General features: G+C 37.1%; 1 protein-coding gene across 6 annotated transcripts in view; it reads left to right on the forward strand.

The window, feature by feature from the left end:
- The window catches only part of LOC107847643 (DNA topoisomerase 3-alpha), a 97,854-nt gene that overhangs the window by 55,330 nt on the left and 20,436 nt on the right, over positions 1 to 22,088 (forward strand). For 4 of the 6 annotated variants that reach the window (XM_016692028.2, XM_016692024.2, XM_047398795.1 and 1 more), the window contains 5 exons: positions 109 to 208; positions 611 to 649; positions 7,954 to 8,032; positions 8,134 to 8,205; positions 17,073 to 17,156. In XM_016692028.2, the coding sequence (XP_016547514.2) occupies positions 109 to 208; positions 611 to 649; positions 7,954 to 8,032; positions 8,134 to 8,205; positions 17,073 to 17,156 (374 nt within the window). Of the gene's footprint in view, positions 1 to 108; positions 209 to 610; positions 650 to 7,953; positions 8,033 to 8,133; positions 8,206 to 17,055; positions 17,157 to 22,088 lie in introns of all 6 variants that reach the window. The other 2 variants (XM_016692030.2, XM_047398794.1) reach the window with 2 other exon arrangements.

The raw sequence follows: 22,088 nt of genomic DNA on the forward strand, positions 1-22,088 counted from the left end.
CGTGCCCTGTCAAAAGGTGACACATAAAATGGGATAGAGTGTATCTTTTGCTTGCTTTACTGATGCCTGGTTCATTCCTTTGATTGCCTGAAAATTGTGGCTCTGCAGTTCAAACAGATCCAGTGGTGGTGAGCTACAAGCAGTTGGAGGTGTTGTTCGGAGATGTGGACTTTGTCTAGAGTCAGATATGGTGCTCAGACAAAAATCGGTAATGAGTAGAATTAATTCCTTTGGATCTCATTGCTAGTTCCTGCTCCAATGTTCCTCTTTCATTTAGCATGCAGCCTGTTATTGGAAACAACATATTAATTGCTGAGAACATGTTTAGTGATCATACATAGAACTAGAAAACCGTTAATCTTGAGTCTGTCAAATCTCCGGATATAGGCCATACTAATGCACCAGGACTATTAGTTTTCCTTTTTATAGACCAGCATAATAGTGTATATATCACTGCATCAAGAGCTTATCGGTTGCGTGAATTCATCTAGTGGCTAAACTGGGATATGTGAGACGGCTGCATGCTTAAGGATCTGCAATGTCTCATTTTCTAATTGAAGTTTCCCTATCCCTGCGCACGTTTTCTGATAAAAGTTTCTCCTTAATGCAGGATGGGAGCTTCATGGTTGGTTGCTTGGGTTACCCACAAGTAGGTGCTTTTCCTATAATTCAGTTCAACAGCTATTGTAGAAATCTTGCTATTGTTTCTAGAGAGCCTGTAATTCCAGAATAGATAAGACCTGCTAATGTAGATTGTAATATTTCATTGTTGAACCTAATTATACTTCCACAGCAATTCAGTAGCTGCATTCAGTCTCTCTGGTTCTCTGCCAAACTTCTGGTACCTTCTCTTGCAATTTTTGCAAGGCAATCAATCTGAACCCTATTAGTATCTCTTGAAGATGAAGTATCCATGGACCAAACCACCAAGTTTTGTTGCTTAGGGGTGTATGCTGGTTATGCCAATCGCTATTTGTTATGAAGAAGTTACCAAGAGCATGATTTGCTAAACTAAGTACAATTGTTTAGGAGTTCGGTATGACTCTTAGTGAGGCTAATCATTCTGTATTCGATCAGTATTTTTGCTCGAAACTCATTATTTATTTGGTGGTTTATGCTGATGACAAAGTCATCACAGATAGTGTTCAAAATGGTATCTCTAAGTTGAAGCAAACACCTTTTCAACATTTGTATACGAAGGATCTAGTCATATTACCATATTTTCTAGGCATTGAGGTGGCCCAATTCATACAGGGCATTGTCCTATCACAACTTGAAAACACCAAGTGGCTCTTGATAATTTTAGGGAAACCAGGATGACAATTTGTTGGTCTGTTGATACTCCCGTGAACCCAAATGACAAACTTCTACCAGATCACTAGAATTATCTCAGTGGCTCGACTTGGCGTTGCCTTTGTAGTAAGCATTACAAGTCTATTTTCAAACTCTCCATGTGATGCCCATTGTGATGCAATAGTCCGTATCCTTCGTTATATAAAAACTGCTCGAACCGAAGAATTACTTTACGAAGATAGGGCATATTGTGCCTATACATTTGCAGATTGGGAAGTCACCTTCAGATATTGTGTTTTGATTAGAGGTAGCTTGGTGTTTGAAAGAGTAAGAAGCGAAATGTGGTGGGTAGGTCTTGTGTGAAGCAGAATATTAAGCCATGGTGGTAGCAACATGCGAACTCATGGATGACGCAGTTGCTCAAAGAATTTAAGGCCTCATTTGTTAGCACTTAATGAATGTCTGAATTGAATGATTCAGACTTTAGACCATTAAGTGCATTTGTTTTTCATTAACATTTTGGCTCTTAATAGGTCTGAATAGGTCTTATTTATTCAGATCTAAGGCCTTCTTATTTGTTTGGACTTAATAGAGTTCTGAATCTGAATGATTCAGACTTCAGACCATTAAGTGCATTTGTTTTCCATTAAGATTTTGCCTCTTAATATGTCTGGATAGGTCTTAATCGTTCAGATCTGGAACTAAGTCTTAATCATTAAGAGGTATTTTTGTATTGGATAATATTCACCCCCACTCTATCCATAAATCAGTCACCACCAATAACCACCTCTGCCTCCACCACCATTGTCAACCACCACCTAGCCACCAACCACCTCCGTCCTCACAATCACCATTACAATCATAATTGCTATTAACCACTATTTTCAGCTGCTACCATATCTACTACCTCCATTATTTAAATTATATTCGCCGCTATTGCAACCGTTAATTCTAACGTCAACGCCAATGCCAACACCAACAAAACCACTACCATCAACCACTATCGGCTAATTCTAACTACTAACCAATTTAGCTATCATAACTAGCGCCACCGCTAATTACCACTAACGTATCATCAACATCCACACATTCTTCGGCCACCACCGCCACCATCATTGTCACTGGTGTCACCACCTTTACCACCGCTTCAACCACCATCATCGATACAGTATATCTCTACTAATAATCATCTCCACCATCACAACTAACAATATCTCCAACTACCACCAACACATCGTCAACCATCATGCATTTATTTTTAAGCTATTACAATCAATACCTCCAACTACTAACATCAACCAACTTCACATCACTACCGCCACCACTACCAATCGCTACCATCCTAACAGTCACTACAATACCAAATATCTTTACTATCACAATTATCACCACCAACATTACTAATCACTAACATCACATTTACAAACCATCTTCATTATCACTAACAAATCTAAATATTTTTTTTCAATCAAATAATAATTTTATTGTATTAAATTAAATATATTTCTAGTATATAATTATATTTTATTTGAATTATATTTTTTATTATATATGCAAATAAATAAATTTTGCATATTCAGATATTGAAAAACAAATAGTCTTAACCTTTCAGTTTTTAGATCTGAAGACAATATCTTAATTATTCAGATATGCATTCAGATTTAGACATCTGAATCTTAATCACGAAGTCTTAAAAACAAATGCAACCTAAGTCTTAATCACGAAGAGGTATTCTTGTGTTGGATACTATTCACCACCACTCTATCCGTAATCATCAGTCACCACCACTAACCACCTCTGCCACCACCACCATTGTCAACCACCACCTAGCCACCAATTACCAGCATCACCAACCACCTCCACCATCACAACCACCATCCACAATCATAATTGCTACTAATCACTATTTTCAGTCGCTACTGCGTCTACCACTTTCATTATTTTAATAATATCCACCGTTATCACCATCGTCAACGCCAATGCCAACACCGCCAACACTACCACTATCATCAACCATTATCGGCTAATCTCAATTACTGACCAACTCATCTATCACAACTAGCGTCGCCGCTAACTATCACTAACACATCATCAACATCCATACATTCTTCGGCCACCACCATCGCCATTGTCACCAGTGCCGCCACCTCTACCATCGCTTCAACCACCATCGTCACTACAGTATATCTCTACTAGTAATCATCTCCACCATCACAGCTAACAACATCTCCAACTACCACTAACGCATAATCAACTATCATGTATTCATTTGTTAAGCTATCACAATCAAGACCTCCAATAACTAACATCAACCAACTTCACATCACTACCACCACCACTACCAATCACCACTTTCATAATAGTCACTACAATACCAAACATCTCTATCATTACAACTATCACCACTAACATTACTAATCACTAACGTCAATCATTACCACCACAACCACCATTACAAACCATCTCCATTATCACTAACAAATATAAATATTTTTTTCAATTAAATAATAATTTTATTGTATTAAATCAAATATTTTTCTAATATCTAATTATTTTTTATTTGAATTATATTTTTTATTATATATGTAAATAAATAAATTTTGCATATTCAGATATTGAAAAACAAATAGTCTTAACCATTCAGTTTTCAGATCTAAAGACAACATCTTAATCATTCAGATATGCATTCAGATTCAAACGCCTGAATCTTTATAAAAACAAGTTTGGAAAAACTGTTCAGATAGATCTTCTGTTGATAATCAAGCAACACTCCATATTGCATTACATCCTATGTTAGAGAAGGGTATTCTCTGCAGCATTGTTACAAAGTTCATAAAGTCAAATGATCAACTTGCAAATCTATTCACCAAATCTCTTACCGGTCCCCGAATTCATATACACACACACACTCTCCGATTAAAAAAGAATGACCTACTTTCTTTTTTAGTTCATTTAAAAAAGAGTGACCCCTATTCTTTTTAGCAACTTTTTAATTTTAACTTTCCATGTGGCATGTTTAAGACCACAAGATTGAAGAGTTTTTTGGTACATTTGACATATCTCTAATTTAAGACTACAAGATTCAAAAGTCTTATTTTTTTTCTTAAATTCCGTACCAAGTCAAAACTAGTTCATTCTTTTTCCATCCAGTGTTTTGAAAAGCGCTGAATCGCTCGCCTAAAGCGTGAAGCGAAGCGATAGTGGGTCGCTTTTTACACTTGAAGCGTTGGGGCAAGAAAAAAGCTCTCACTTTATGTCCAGAAGCGGGAAGCGCTGAAGCAAAAAAAGCGCAGAAAAGCTCGTTTAAGTGGATATTTAAGTTTATTTTCTTAGAGTTTTATTGCTTTATTTAATTTATTTTAGTTAAAACCCTTAAGTAGCTATACGACTGCATTTCTGCTGCTGCAACTTTTTTGGAACAACTGCTGAAGGTATGCGACTTCTTCTCTATTTCTCCTCTTCTTCTTCTTCTTTTCCTATTAGGGTTTTCTAGTTTTTTTTTCTTCTCCTCTATTACTCTTTTTTTTTTCTCTTCTTCTTCTCTATTCCAGTTCTGTTTTACTTTTTTTTTTGCTGTAGGTAATCTGACTTCCAACTCTATTTTTTTCTTTGTTTTTTTTTCTTCTCTATTTGTGTTGGTTGATTAAGACGCAAGACTGATTTTTAGTATTTTAGTAGTTTGCTTGAATGCTTGTTATGACTATCTATTCTCTTTTTAATTTGAGTATTGAATGATTATGCTATTTATTGAGCTCTTGGTTATTTATTTATGCATGTTTAATATTTTTTAATTTTGTACTAAATAGCGCTTTAATGGAAAAAAGCGTGCGCTTCGCTTCACGCTTCTCGCTTCTTTGAAGCGAGCCGTCGTTGGTTTTTTTCACCTCTCACTATTCTAGACACTGCTTCCATCTTTATTCCCCCATAATTCTTTTCCGATGACAAATAATTGAAATTAAATTCCCAGGAAGAATAATTTTGTCCAGTGAAGCAAACATTAGAGGATTCAAATTGATGTGAAGCCATGTTCTTGAATAGCTATAAAAATCAGAAACACTATGACTCCAAAAAAAACAACCAGAATGGACAAGATCAAAAGTCCAAGATGTTGATGAACCACCAACACAACTAATTTTTTTTAAAAAAAATTGAAATGAACCAAGATGGATTCTATGAAACTAGACAACCAAGAGAAGGCTCTAATACAATGTCAAATTTGTGCTGATTGTCTCTCAATGTTGAGAGTCTTGCTATTAAATAGAAAGTATTCAAAGATTAAATCTCCAAAAAACCCGCCTTTTCTATACTTAAAGATCAACTATTCTATCCCTTTAAATCCTCTGCTGTATCCCTCCTAATATGCTATTCTATCTCTTTGATTACTACATCATATCTCTATAATTACACATATGCAACAATATATAATTACATTAATGTATAAAATATTTACTATTAATTCATGATCTTTAAGTTGTCTATCTTGCTAACAATTTAAAGTGACAAAGGATAGTGGAGTAACTTGTCCAGCTCCTTTTGCTTTGGTTTGGTTACCATTGGCTAATGTGACAGTTGGAAGAGATTGTGAATAAATAATATTTGATAAAAGTGATTTATCACCAGAAATATGATCAAAAGGGCCGGAGTCCACAACCCATGATCCAAAGGTAGGAGATTGTTCAGTCGGCTATTGGTAGAGATATCTACTTACTTGCTCGATACTGAAGATACTCATTATATTCCTTTTTCGATAAATATATCCATTGATTACCTGTGGTATTAGACTGAGCAACATGAGCAGTTTTAGGTGGTCGTCCGTGCAAAGAATAACATATTCCACGTGTATGTCCAAGCCTATTACAATAACTACACTTAGGTCGATAATAACATACCTCACGAGTATGTCCAAGCCTTTTACAATAACTACACCTAGGTCGAGATCTTCGAAAACGACCTCCTCCTCGTCGATTCTTCATGGACTAGGATTTTTGATTTTCCGATCTCCTCATTAAGTGTTCGGAAGTGATCATAGTGGTTGAACTTCCAATTCCTTTATTTTTAGAGCCAAACGTATCACACCCGAAAGACATTATGAAATCAGAATTTTGTAGCCTAAATATTTTGGAAACCTGCTGTCAGAACCTGAAAAAATGATCTGTATATTTGAAAAACTCGTTGGAAGAAATTGAAGTCGCCGGAAATTAGATCTAATAGTCGAAAGTTGCTCGAAATCAGAAAATAATTATATAGTTGGCTTCGAAATGAAGAGACAAGGCCCTTGGAAAAAAGAATCTGCCGAAAGTGTCCGGAAGACGTTGCATGCGCCAGAGTGTGGATCTGACACGCTCGTCGAAGAATATATTCTGGAGCGCGTGAGGGCTCGTGTGACACATATTTCCAGCGAGTCTGATCGAGGTTTGCTCGTCGGCAAGTTCTGAACCTGATGGTGGTGTTGGTTTGTCTTGAAATACACTGACAGAAAATATATTTATTTGGTCAACGGCTTCTGTCAGCGGAAACGCACAGTGTCCATATTTTTCTCACGAATGCTTTGATACCATGTGAGAAATATAATAGAAGAATATTATTGAATTGTTGTATCCAAATTATTACATGAGACCCTACTATATTAAACTCCTTTTCAAATTAGGACACTGACATTACAATCTTTTTTCAAGTAGGATTCTATATAATATTCTTATTCCTACTCATATTCTAACACTGTCCACATTAGATTCTGAGTTATGCCAACTTGGGAAACACACTCGAACTACCTTTCAACGTAGTGCTGAGAGTCGTGTAGAGGGGTTCTATGGTGATTATTTGGTTCAAGTTGTTGGATTCCATGTTTATAGGACCAAAACTATCTATTCTGACATGCTGATGAACCAAAGAAGTTTCAACACAAAATATCAACTAGTTGACAAAGTATCTTCAGATCAATGAAGAAATAATTTCCAATGTGCCCACCAATATTGGAAAATTGGCTAGGACTGGCTAGAAATCCCAAAACCTTGCCAAAAAGTGGCTCTTTGACAAGGGGTTTCGGTTACCGGAACAGAGAGGAAATTGGATGGACAGAGTCGGGATGAAGAGGAGATACTCGCAGAGGAAGAATCTTGCCAGAAGGTGGCTGGAAATCGTGTTCAGAGAGTTAATTGGCGCACTGCCAGAGACTGGAGGTGTCTTAGTGCATGTAGGCACGTCAGATGTCTTTTTCAGCTGGGTTTTGGTCTTCTATTAGTGAGATTGGTTTTTTCCCAACATATCAAAAGACTCAAAAATTATTCTGACAGCCTTTGTCGGTCATTGAAAATGTGCGGTGGTGATCTTTTTTCTCTTCACGTCGCTAGTGATTGCACAACAAGCATTTTAGCACGAGCACTCTATTTCCATATGAAGTGATAGAGGAGGAGAGACCTGAAGTTGATTATTCCCCCAATCACCTTGGTTTAAATAGTGACTGTGCAAGTGTTAATATTCTAGGTGTCTAATAACAGGAAAGAATCAATCTAGTTACTTCTAGCAGTCCCTAACTGATACAGTGTCATTACAATATTCTTAACACTTGTCATTCTAAATGTCGAGATTGTATACACATGATAAGTTAAGATTGTCTGGTGATTTTATTATATTTTGATATGATTTGATTGATTCATACAGTGCAGAAATGCTGTCTGGCTACCTGGATCTGTATCAGAAGCTTTTGTTACTGAGAATACGTGCACTAGCTGCAGTCCGGGTTGCCTCTTGGAACTTTTCTCTTCTCTTACTGGATTGGGTACCCTTATCCAATACATTTTTTCCATATTTGGTTTCCTGATTTTTGAATATGACTTTCAGGACCGGTTTTCAAGATTCAGTTTAAATTTCGACGGCTGGAAATACCGCCAAATTACAGTGTTCAACATTTAGGTACGCTGGACAATGGGACTTTTTTGTGAAAGCCTATCTAGTTTAAGTCTAACTGAGAGACCCTATCCCATTTTAGTCCAATGGAACATTAAATAGTTGAAAATATATTTTTCCTTCAACAAATATGTATAAAGAATTACAATGTGTGGTAGCTCCCTTTCTCAATATCTTGTCTTTGGCTTTTTTCTCCTTCATTTCCAATTATTTAACAAAACTAATCTGGTCTCTGCGTAAATATATATTTTGTGAACTCTCAAATACTGATGGTGAAGTCTGAATGATGAATATGCTCCAAGACAATGTACAGAATGGAATTCAAAGTCGTTCCATATTGAATTATTAAACATGAGAAGTGCATGTTCAATATAAAATTATTTTTAATCCAACTCTTCTTTTCTAAGTGCAACATTTGTGATAGACTGTTAAAGAAGTTGGTCAAATCTTTGCCAAGTTTGATACTTACATTTGTGGAGGGACTTCAGATGTGGTAGTGACAGTAAGAGAGATGTGGATGGATTACTAAAATGAACTATATTTGTTTAACTTTCCATGAGCTACACAAAATTGCATGATTCTATTGTGGTGTCATTGCTGACAGCAGAACTGAGCTGGACATTATTAGTTTTTCCAATCAAACTGGAAATATTTCTTGGTGCTACAATATAAGATTGTGCTTTCTTTTCAATGGTGCAAAGATGAGATTACCCCCAGACCTTACACATTGGAGTTTTATATCATTTGTATTCTTTTCCTCTCTTTCTCTCATCCTTCCATTTATGCACATCTTCTTGTCTATTTTGCTTTACAATTCAGAATCAGGTTTATTTTTTGTTTATGCTAAAGATTTAGTTGCTACAAAGATAATGACTTTTTAGAAGGGGTGGTTGCGGATAAATATGTTATAATGGAAGGTGGATGGAGGACTAGTACCATCGTAACTCTGTTTGGGTGTGGTTTTTGGCGGAGTATCATGAAAGGGTGGAAAGGTTTTTGTGGACATATCTCTTTTATAGTTAGGGATGGAAATAGGATTAGTTTTTGGGCACATAAGTGGTGTAGGGATATCGAGATGAAGGAAGCCTTTCCTAGTTTATTTCACATTTTTCGCAGAGCGAGATGACAGTCCAACAAATTTGTAGGTCCCATGAGGGTGTTATTCACTTGGATATAAGATTTAGAAGGAACCTTCATGATTGGAAGATGGAAGAATTTCACAATTTGTTAGAGCTTTGTATAGGCTAGAAACACCAAACAACTTGCTGGATGTATGGAGGTGGAAGGAGAATTGTGATGACTTATTCACTATTGGTTTTTTTATAAGAGGTTGCTAGGAAGAGAGGAAGGTACCTTTCCATATGAATTCATTTGGATCCCTAGAGTACCAAGAAAGGTTTGTTTCTTTGTATGGTTGGCGACAAGGGGTGTGATATTAACGGATAATCTGAGAAGAAGAAATCATCTATGTCAGTTGGTGCTTCATGTGTAAAAGTGTCGGCAAAAGTGTAGATCATTCTTCTGTATTTTAAGGTGGCTAGTCGATTATGGAAAGTGGCCTTAAATTTTTTTAGGATGCAATGGGCCATGCCGGGTACAATGAAGGAGGCTTTGCAAAGTTGTACTCATAAAATGGGAAGGGACACCTAAGATCAAGGAGCGTTTGATAGACTAAAGGCTATGAACTCACGAAAATGGAGACACAAAACACAAAAACCAGCAAGCACATAAAGAGAAAACAACACACTAAGAAGAAAGGAGATGAAGAAGAATGCAAAAATGTAAAGATAGTAAAGTGACCCTTACTTCCACTAGATATTAACAAAAGGAGATGTATCAAATCTCCAATCACACCTCACAGATGAAAGTTCAAACCACTCTCGTAGGTGACCCAAAGGACTCACTTCCTCAAGCACACCTTCCTTGCCAAATTCCCCAAAACAAATGAAAACCAATTTCAATTGCTATTAGGGTTTCAATTTCGGATTCTAAAGCTACCAACTAGAAGACTAAGTTACAAACTAAGAGTAATATTCAATGTCATCAAAAGTCTAATGAAAAGAGAAGTAAAATGGTCTATTTATACTATTACATTCAATGGACAAAAATGCCCTTAATGAGAGGGAATTGGGCGCCGCTTGAGTGTTACTTGGAGTGTAAAATGTCTTCAATGCCCTTCACTTGAGGCGCCTCTTGAGTGTATAAGTTCCCCTCTTTCCTTCTCTTGACCAAGGCTTCAAAATACTCCAAAAAGTCTTCAATTGCTTGCTAATTCCGAAGCCTTGACCCTTAGATAATACCTTGTACTCTTGGTGCTCCTTGTGCTTGTATCATCCTCTCCATCTTGAAGGAATTTGTCCTCGAATCTAGATCTTGCAAATATCAAAATGAGAGCAAAACAAACACACAATCCTCTTGGTAGGAGGGTTAGTATTAGTACCACACTCATATCACCAACCCATGGTTGCTCACACTTGACATACACCCACATATCCTTAGTATTTGACATAAAAAGCTTAGCATAAAGGATACCAAAGACATGAATAGCATCAATACCAAAACTAAGTGAGCATGACCAGCAACTATAGCCTTCACATCTCAAGAGTATTCTGGGGTCAAATGGGAGCAAAGGATAAGGGTTTAAGCCGAGATGTCCCACTCCTTTCACTAAGTCCAAGCCCACAATCATTCAAGGCATTACCCACCACTAGGACAAACAGAAGGCCACTATGAACAAGATTAATATCATGGCTATCATTACACAAGTTCAAAGGACCATATTCAATATCAAGACCATCATTACTAGCATCAACACTAACTTGAAAGTTTTCAATCACACTAGTCTCATATTCAAGTAGTGAGCTAATCTTAGGTGCACATAGTTTATTATACATATCAAGAAAGCTAACAAGAGAAGAAACATGCACACCTACATCAAGAAATTCCGAAACCTCTACATAAGGAATCACATGACAACAATTTAAGCTCAAGGAAATATAGGGAATAGCACTATTACCTTGGTTTGGACTAGGACAGTCCACTTTTTTGAAGTTCTCAACCAAGGGTGTTTTGAGGCCACTTTCATGTGAGATTTCTTGTTGATCCTTCTTTGATAATTCATGAGCTTGAACCTGCAAATAAGAAGAATCAAGGCTAGGTAAAATGCTAGCCTTCGATTTAGTAAGTATCAAGGGACCTTTGTAGGCAAATCCTACAAACAAAGTTGTCTTCCCTTTTCCCTTCTATAACCCGACACATCCCCTCCCTTTTCCTTCTTTCTTTTCTCATCCAACTTCTTGGTTTTCTCTTGGATTTCATTCACACTAGATGGTGGAAGAGGGAGAAGAGTGAACTTTCGGCCACCATGCACAAAGGTGTACCTATTAGATCTTCCATTATGTATAGTGTGCCTATCAAATTGCCAAGGCCTTCCCAACAATATGTGACATGCTTGCATAGGTATTACATCACATAAAACTTCATCATGATAATTCCCATCTTGAATCTAATCACACATTGTCGTTTGACCTTCAATTCACCACATTTGTTTAACCATTGAAGCTTGTATGGATTCGGGTGAGGGATAGTGGCTAGTTTCAAGTGGTCAACCAAGGTGACACTAGCAATATTCACACAACTCCCACTATCTATGATCATTGAACTCAAACTTTCTTTAATAAGGCACTTGGTGTGAAAGAGGTTCTCTCTTTGATCATCCAAGACCTTACTAAACAAAGTTCTCCTAACAACATAACTAGGCACATCACATTCTCCTTCACAAGGCAACACATCTTCTTCACTACCCTCACCTTTAACTTCGAGTTCTAAGCACTCTCTATCTTGAGAGTTGTCATCATTCTCCTCCGTTTCCAACTCCACTTCTTCACCAAGATAATACAACTTCCCCTCCCTTAGAATCACATTATGTTGGTTAGGGAGCTCACTTGCCCTATGACCCCAACCTTGACACTTGAAACATTGTAAACCCTTAGATGAGGGAGGAAGGGCATTCGGCTTTACCTCTAACTTTGGAGGTTGATATGACACTTGCTTGGTTGAGATTTGAGAAGAAGAAGAAGATATAGAAGATTTGTTCTTGTTCTAACCCGAAGTCAAAGGACTTACCTCTTTGTTTCTAGTCAAACCCGAACCTTGTTGGACTCTAAGCTTATAAGCCGACCTTTCTTTGTTCTCTTTTTCAATCTCCATGGCAGCTTGGAAAACTTCAACTACGGTTCCAAACTTGTGAAGAGTCAAACGGGAGGATATGTCCTTGTTAAACCCAACCTTGAAGCGGATAACATCATGTTGCACTTGTTTACCTCTATGGTTAAGTTTCAAGACAAGTTGCTAAAATTCATCATAATAGGCCATGACACTCTTGCTTCGTTGTTTTAGATTGTAAAGCTTGGCAAGAAGCTCAAGCCTATAATGCTCCGGTACATATCTTTCTCTCGTAACTCTCTTCAACATCTCCCAAGGAGGTGGTTGGCCATTAATCAACACATCATCAAATCTTTTGGTGTAATCCCACCAAGTGTTTGCATATCCTTCAAAGTGAGCAATAGCATAGCAACTTTTCTTTTCTTTGGAAAGGTCATTCACTTGAAAAATCTTTTCACAAGTGGATTCCCAAGCTAAGTACACTTCCGGATCACTCTCACCTTTGAAAATTGGAATGCCAACCTTGATTGAATTAATGCCAATGTCTCGGATTCTTGAATGTTCAATATGGCCTTGTCTTGCCTCATGCCCTCGGAATCTTCCATAATGCCCTCTTTGATCATGTCTTTCCCTCATTTCTTCTTCAAACCAATTGTCATCATTAGGAACATCTTAACCTTCTTGTTCCCCTCTACCATAATCCTCAATTTGGATGAGTGGGTTTCGGATTTGAGGCCTTTGGGGAAGTGGGTTTGGTCTTTGATTATGTGGTACTTGAACTTGTGGTATTGGAGGTGGTGGATGGTAAGGTCTTTGGTCCATGGGATTTGGCATTTGGTAAGTGGTATTTTGTGGAGGTATTTGGTTCGGATTTGGTGGTGGAGTTTGAGTTCTAAGTCCCTCTTGTTGGACTTGGTTCATTTGGTGATGTAGTGGCCTTTGTAGGGTCCGGTTAGGAGAGGTTTGGGATTGGTTTAGTGGCTGGTTTTGTGGAACTCTTGGAGGGTTAAGCATTTGGTGGAGGGTTTCGGGTGTTATAGTCATGGAAGAGTTATTGGCTTGGACACTGGAGGATGCATGGTAGGGATTAGGAGTAGAAGGTCGTGAGTTCCTCCTACTTTCAACACTACTTTCAACACAATCAAGTCTTCCACTAAAAGTGGAAATTTCACCCTTCATAGTCACCATTTCACTCCTCAAGGCATTATTATCACTCTTCAACTCTCTCCTCATAGTATCCATTTCACCCTTCATATCCTGGGCAAAGGCCTCAAAGTGAGCCTTTAAGGCCCCCATAATATCATTTCCCAAGGGTTGGGGTGAAGAACCCTCGGCTTCCATGGTCAAATGTACCTAAAAAGAGCAAAAAGCAGCAAACAAAACAACCTACAAAACGAGCAAACAAGTTAGTTCAAAAGCCTCACTTCACTCCCACCCTACCTCACCTTACACTTGGCCTCACAAGTGTTGGAGAATCGGCAATACTTGGCAAGTTACTTGAGAGGTGAGAAGCTTTGATCCGGACTCGATCTTTGTTTGAAACGACTCAAATAAAGTTATGCACGGACTTGAACCAACAAAATTCTACGACTTAAAAACGAGAAAAACACACAAAAAATCGAAGACATGAAACAAATGGACCCAAGACTAATTATCAACCTAGTAGGTAGTTACTAGTTTGCTAATTAGTGATAGAGTTTAACACATAAGAAACTAGAATCAAGAATTAGAAACTACGAAAAATCTAATTTTAGAGATGAATTTGGTTGATCACAAGTGATGATGTGGCGCTACGTGGTTGGTTGTCACACTTTTTTGTCGAATTTTCAATTTCCCAATCCCATATTTCGGCTAAGTATCAACTTTGTGAAGAGGAATTTTTAGATTTGAGGGGGTAAGTAAACAATTTGGAGCCCTTTCAAGCCTCTAAATGAAATTGAAATGAAATGGTCCCCCTCGCCCCCTCAATTCATTACAAATGTACTTGATTTGTCCTTTGGCCCCCCTTTTCTTTTGGATAGATTAGGAATATACTAGGGAATATTCTTGGACAAACAACAAGCACACTTTCTTTCTTCCTTTCTTTTGGATCAAACAAACACTTTGAATATTCTTCTTCACTAAGATATGAAGATCATGGATGAACAAGATGAATATTCAAGTGTTGACCAAGTTTGACCAACAAGCAAATGAACTCCAAATCTTTTAGATCTAGGTTCCTTAGGCCAAGACAAACACAACCAACATAAAATCAGCCACAAAATGCCACAAACAAGATCCCACCTCAAAAGCTTCAAACAAGGCACAACAATGGTGGATCTAGCTCAAATTCGATCAAACTTTGCTCTAAAAGTAGATTTAGACTCCCTAGGTACTAGAGAACAAGGATCTAGTACAAGAAACCAAAAAAACACAATAAAAACTTGTAGATCTAACTTGGAAATTTCGGATCTACAACAAACACAAAACAACACATTTTTTTTTTTTGTATTTTCGGATTTTTTGACTCTTTTTTGTTGAGATTTTCTAAATAAGAACACTAAAACCAAGATTTATGGATGTTGGAACAACCCTAACCAACGCTTTGATACCAAATAATAGCCTAAAGGCTATGAACTCACGAAAATAGAGACACAAAACACAAAAACCAGCAAGCACATAAAGAGAGAACAACACACTAAGAAGAAAAGAGATGAAGAAGAATGCCAAAATGTAAAGATAGTAAAGTGACCCTTACTTCATATTAACAAAAGGAGATGTATCAAATCTCCAATCACACCTCACAAATGAAAGTTCAAACCAATCTCTTAGGTGACCCAAAGGACTCACACTTCCTCAAGCACACCTTTCTTGCCAAATTCCCCAAAATAAGTGAAAACCAATTTAATTGCTATTAGGGTTTCAATTTCGGATTCTAAAGCTACCAACTAGAAGACCAAGTTACAAACTAAGAGTAATATTCAATGTCATCAAAAGTCTAATGAAAAGAGAAGTAAAATGGTCTATTTATACTATTACATTCAACAACAACAACAACAAACCCAGTGTATTCCTACATAGTGAGATCTGGGGAGGGTAAGATGTACGCAATCCATACCTCTTCCTCTAAAGAAGTAGAAAGGCTGTTTCCGATAGACCCCCGGCTCGAGACACGGAATACTAAACAAATTCATAGTAAAAAATGAAACAAGATGGCATAACATTTATACTATTTCATTCAATGGACAAAAATGCCCTTAATGAGAGAGGGAATTGGAGCGCCTCTTGAGTGTTACTTTGGAGTGTAAAATGTCAATGCCCTTCACTTGAGGCGCCTCTTGAGTGTATAAGTTCCCCTCCTTCCTTCTCTTGTCCAAGGCTTCAAAATACTCTAAAAAGTTTTCAATTGCTTGCTAATTCCGAAGCCTTGACCCTTAGATAATACCTTGTACTCTTGGTGCTCCTTGTGCTTGTATCAGCGTTGCCCCTTAATAATCATGTGAGTCATTTGGAAAGAGAGAAATATGAGGCTTTTTGAAAGGGTGGAACTTGATTTTGCAAAAATGAAGTGTAGTATTCTGTACCTAGTTTACTTTGGTGTACTTGCGAGGTCCCATTTTGCATATTGAAACTCTTTTGTTAAGAACCATATTTTGGTGTAGGGTCTCTTCTTTTTGCTATATGGTTACGGGGTTATTCCCACCCCACCCTACCAAATGTTGTTCCCTCTATCCCATTTTACGTGGTACCATTTGACTTGACATGGAGTTTAAGAAAAAAAGAACGACTTTTGAAACTTGTAGTCCAAAACAAATCCTTAGAAATTTGTGTGGTTGTAAATCATTTCATTAAGGTTATAAATGGAACTTTAAAGTTAAATTGTTACTAATTACAGTAAGGTGACATTCTTTTTGAGACAGACTAAAACGGAAAGTGTGATACATAAAATAGGACAGAGGAAGCAATAAAATTATTTATCAAAAAAAAAAACAGATATGACCTATATATCATAGATTGACTGGTTCCTTAGATCCAGATAATGTGAAGTGACATGTTGGTTATTAGTTTTATAATTTTTAGTTCGTACTATGTGGGCTAGTCTTTTTTAAGCCTAACCCTAAAATAACTAATGAGTCACACTAGGCATAGCAGTTTTATCAAGTGGTCAATCGAATTTTTATTCAACCTTATAAAATTAAGAATTAGAAATGTTCCCCTTGATTGATTCGAAACAGAGTGAATTGGTCTTTTCTTGTTGAAGGGAATGACAAGTGGAAGAATTATTTCCTGTCTAGAAATATCCAAATTTTGATGCCCAATATCCCATAGATAGTTTGAACGTATAGGAGCAATAATCAATTTTAGCTCGAATAGTTTATAGGGGAACCCTGCCTTCTCTGATCCATTTGACATGTGCAATTTCTTTTCCGTTGATAAACTTATTTGTATATGAATTCCTTGTATATGCTAGTTCAGTTTATTCAATAGCCTTTTTTCCATTGTTTTTTGAAATAAAACTCTATTTCTTTAATTGTCATAGGAGAGGAGACGTTGACAAAGAGTAAATTGTCACATGCTGCAAGGAATTATCTCTTATCATAGAAATACTAAAATGTCTTCAAAATAATGTTCCTATTATTAGTTGTTTAACTTAAACCCATCAACGAAATTTATTGTTGCTTGTAGATAATACAGTAATATAACCACAAATAGCTTGTATACCTTGTCAGGTTGCATTGGTGGATGCGATGATATTCTTAGGCAGCTTGTAGAAATTTGCGGAACTGGTTCTCGCAGTAGTTCCAACCCTTTGGGTATGTAAGGAACCCCTCTAGTGCTTTTTTGCTTTATTGTAGTTTCATGTGCAACTTCAATAGTTGCTTTTCTTTTTGAGGCAGTACCTAAGGTCTATAAAAAATGGTTTGTTTTCTATAAGAGAACATGCATTTTCTGTTCTTCCGAAAAATGGTTGGAAAACAAAACGTAAAAAGTGAACTCAAGAAAAACGAAACTCGTAGTGTGGTGTTCTTTTAATTGAAAAATGTGGGCTCCTGGTGAGACCACTCTCTGCAAAAGCTGAAATCCCTTTGCATTATTGTCCCAAGTGAATTATTGTCTAGATTGATTGTTTTCTTTAATCGTTAAAGGTTTCATTTGGAAGTACGATTGGTAGCAGTCAAATCATCTGGTCAGTTTTAGTCTAATTAATTTCACCCGTATGAAAGCTTTAAAATCTTCTAGTGGTTTAGTGATATTTTTTTTCTCAATAAACAAACCAAAATTAATTGATTGAATGAGGCCTAAAATCAGTTCTCCGTGGACCAAATCCAAACACAATTGTTTCTTAGAGAAAGAAGGAAAAAAAAACAAGGCAAAATCAAATGCCCTAAAAGTTGGATACGTTTCAGCTAAGTTGCACGGACTCTTCACTTTTGATGTTGCACTCGTGTCGGATTCTCTGAAAATACACTACTTTTGGTGAATCCGACATGCACCCGTTGACATTGAAGAGTCCGAGTAACATAGCTTTTCAGTTGCTTTAAATTACTACTATGAATTTTTTGCACTTGCGGGTTCGATAATTTCATTTATAAGTATTAGAAATCCTTACAAATCAAATATACTATCATATACAAGGTAATGTAGTGCTGTAAACCTTGAAAAACTCAAGGTAATGTACAACTATAAAAAATTCTATAATACTCTCCTACCATGGTGTAGCATAAATCTTAAACCAGATGATTACAAGGATATTCTGTGCGGTTTCTATGTAGAATTTTTTGTGAATATATCACCCAATCTCTCTCTTGCCTTTACATAGCTAGTGAAGATTAGGTTCACTTGAATCTTCCCACAAATAAGGTGACAATCAACCTCATTATGTTTAATCATTTCGTGGTACATTGAATTTGAGGTAATGTGTAGAACAACTTGATTATCACACAGTTTTATTGGCGACAAAGATTTCAAACCAACTTCGATTAAAAGGTGATGTATCCACACGTGAACTGAGCCATAGCCATATGTGCACAGATTTTGCACTGGATCGAGATAAACTATTTTACTTCTTGCTCCTTGATGATACCAGGTTCCCACCAACAGAGATCCAATAGCCTACAATAGATCTGTTGTCAATTCTGCAACCAACCTAATCATCATCTGCAAAACACTTGAAACGAGTACTCCTATGATCGTAATACCATATGTCAAGTCTAGGGCTCCTTTCAAGTAACTCATTCTCTTCGTTGCGTGATGCCATCACAGGAAGAGGTTGGCTTGCCCAAAACTCCTCATGATGGCCCGTTATTTGTTGTCTCTTGCTTTTGTTACCTAAGGCCTTGGTTACTGCGAGCAAGCTTGGCCTACCAAGCCTGAGCTAGCGATAGAGCTTGCATTTGGGAGGGATCGATACTTGTCTTCTTGTCTCAGGAAAATCTCCTTCTCAATGCGAGGATATGACGGGAGAGCCTTAATATTTAAGTGGTATATATTTAAGTAAGGCTATTTTTTGGAATAGGTAAGGACTTTTCTTAAGCAACGTTTGCTTAGTACTAACGTGAATTTAATCGAAAATGATCTCCCAAAGCTTGGAGGGAAAACATTTCCTATGCAGATGGAGCATGATTTCACTCAATATTTGATCATTCCCATAGTACTATCTCTTGATTTGAAGTTAAGTAAAATATATCTAAGTATACATGGTAAATGTGAAGTTACCAATTAACATAACTATTGCAGGGATAAGTCAAAGAAATAAATGCATCACAATAGACACCACCATCTCTAATGAGAAAGCTGTGAGAATCAAAGGAGAAAAGTGTTATTTAATTGTATTAACTACGTATTACACAAGGAAATAGACGGTACATTATAATCCTTGTCCATATAGGAGACTCTATACAATCCTATTTCTATTATGTCTATTTGTATTCTTACACTCTCCCTTAAGTTGGTGCACATAAGTGTATGTACCGAGCTTGTTATGGATGTGACTAACCACGTTTGTCGGCGTGGAGGTCTATATGACCGTGTGTACACACTATATTTTGGATGGCTATCACCTTGATGTCTTTAGACTTTCGTCGGTTTATGCGGCTAACCTGCACTGGGCCCTTCCAGAAGGGGGATAAATGCATCACAGTAGACACCACCATCTCTAATGAGCAAGCTGTGAGAATCAAAGGAGAAAGTGTTATTGAATTGTATTGACTACGTATTACACAGGGAAATAGATGGCGCATTATAATCCTTGTCCATATAGGAGATTCTATACAATCCTATTTCTATTCTGTCTATTTCTATTCTTACACTCTCCCTTAAGTTGGTGCACATAAGTGTATGTACCGAGCTTGTTACAGATGTGACTAATACAAGGACAATGAGGTACTTGGTGAAAATATTTGCAATCTGATCATTTGACTTCACAAATTTTGTAACAATATCTTCTGAGAGTATCTTTTCTCTAACAAAGTGATTGTCAATTTCAATGTGCTTAGTCCTCTCGTGAAATACTAGATTTGATGCAATATAAAGGGCTGCTTGATTATCCGTACAAGTTCCATATGATTGATTGATTTCTCTAAATTTTAAATCTTTGAACAACTATTTGATCCAAATTAGCTCACAAGTTACGACCACCATTACTCGATATTCTTCTTCTAGATCGAGCAGCCACATTTTTTATTTTTAACTTTTTCAGGACACCCATTTCCTCCTGTTAAAACATACTATCCAAGATGTAGGTCTATCAAAAGGTGATCCTGGCTAATCGGCATTTATATATCCAAAAATCTGCTTATGGCCTTAATTCTCAAAAAGTAGTCCTTTGACTGGAGCTTACTTTATACATCGTATCTTAATGGCTCTCACATGGAAAATCCATAAACGGACTAACAACACTCAATAGGAAAAAAATGTCAAGTCTAGTCATTATGAGATAATTCAATGTACCAACCCATCGTTGCTATGGACCTTGGACTTAACCCCCAAAGCTAGTTCAAAAAGTGAGGATATTGTTTTAAACTGTTTACTTTGAATTCCCCAGCATTAAGGGCTATGCTGGCCACCTCCAAAAGTGTTAATTAGAAGAAACTGAAAACAGAGACAATTACAGAGCTCCTATGAAGTCCACTAATTGCACAGGGTGCGATGGCATTTTAATATGGGGCCCAACATCGGAAATGAGAATTGCACCGGGTCTTACTCTTATACTGAAGAAAAGCCTGCCAATCTTGAAGGAGTTAGAAGCGAAGGCCCATCCTTTCCTTGATTCCGATGACTCCGCAGTTCTCTATGAGTTGCTGGACAAGAAAGTCATTGACCTTCCAGAGTCAAAGCGACCTGATGAAGCAAACAAAGGGGAGAAGTATTATTGAATTGTGTTGACAACATTATTACACTGAACCTAGATATAGCCACTACATTATAGTTCTTTTTCCATGTAGGAGACTAAGTACATTCCTTTTCTTATTCTAATACAAGCTTCTAGTGGAAAGAATTATGAATATATAGAACATGGTCATTCTTTTACTTCCAGTATGCCATCTCCAGATGCAGGCATATCAGAAGTATAATGGGTTAGAGGCAGATCTTCCATCCCAAGAACATCACCATTATACTCCTTGGTGTATTAGTGAATCTTAGAAGTTTCATTAGTCACGAAGAATACCTAAAGATTTCATGCCAAAGTGGATCAATTACTTCCGGTGGATAATGAGTGAACTTGGATCTGTCTTTATCCTTGGTTTCAAACCTCTCGAAGGGTTTTATTCCGAAGAAACACTAACTCTTGTTTCTTAGAATTATGATATTTGCAAGATCCCATGGTTTTTATATGAAAATCTTGGCTTTATCACATAATTCTCATTGTGTAAATGGGAGGTTGAAGTCATAAAAGATAACCCCTCCAAGCTTTTTCGAAATCTTTGTTGCCTGTAATGTGGTTAATCTGTGCTAGACAAGAAAGAAGTATGTTGGCGACACCTGCATGCAAGAAGATAAAGTTTAAAGGAGCACATGAGCTAAAAACCCTGGTTGCTTTTGATGTAAAATTCAAGAGTGGGGGTCCAAGGAGTAAAGGGAGAAACACTTTGACCATTACGTGATGCAATTCAAACTAGTATCATGGAACGTTAGGGGATTGAACAATAGGGATAAGAGAAGACTAAGTCAAGAGTTTGATGGGTGATTGGAAGGCAGACATTATTTGCCTTCAAGAAACCAAACTGGAGGGGGACATCACAGGGTTAGTTACTCAGATATGGGGGAAGATGGACCAAAAAGGCATGTTTGGAGGCCAGTGGTACAAGAGGAGGGATTATGTTGTTGTAGGACAACAGGTATGGAAGGGGGAAGCTTTGGAGAAAGGGGCATACACTCTAACTCGCAAGTTTGAAGCTATTCTATAAAACTTCAATTGCCACATCACAGGGGTCTATGCACCTAATAATTATGTAGAGAGAAGATTGGTATGGGAAGAGATAGGCTCTGTTAGAGGCTTAATGGAAGGACCTTGGGTTCTTTGTGGAGACTTTAGTGTTGTCAGATTCATCTTAGTGAAAAAGAATTGTTGTAGATGAACAAAAGGGATGTGGGAGTTTTTAGATTTCATTGAGGATATGAACCTCATTGATTTACAACTGGAGGATGCAAACTTCACTTGGCTTAAAGGTGATAATCAAGACATAGCATCAAGAATAGACAAAATCATGTTCTCTGAGGAATGGGATGAATGTTTTAGCAACTTG

Source organism: Capsicum annuum, chromosome 11 (assembly GCF_002878395.1).
Source record: "Capsicum annuum cultivar UCD-10X-F1 chromosome 11, UCD10Xv1.1, whole genome shotgun sequence".
In the NCBI taxonomy this organism is placed as follows: domain Eukaryota; kingdom Viridiplantae; phylum Streptophyta; class Magnoliopsida; order Solanales; family Solanaceae; genus Capsicum; species Capsicum annuum.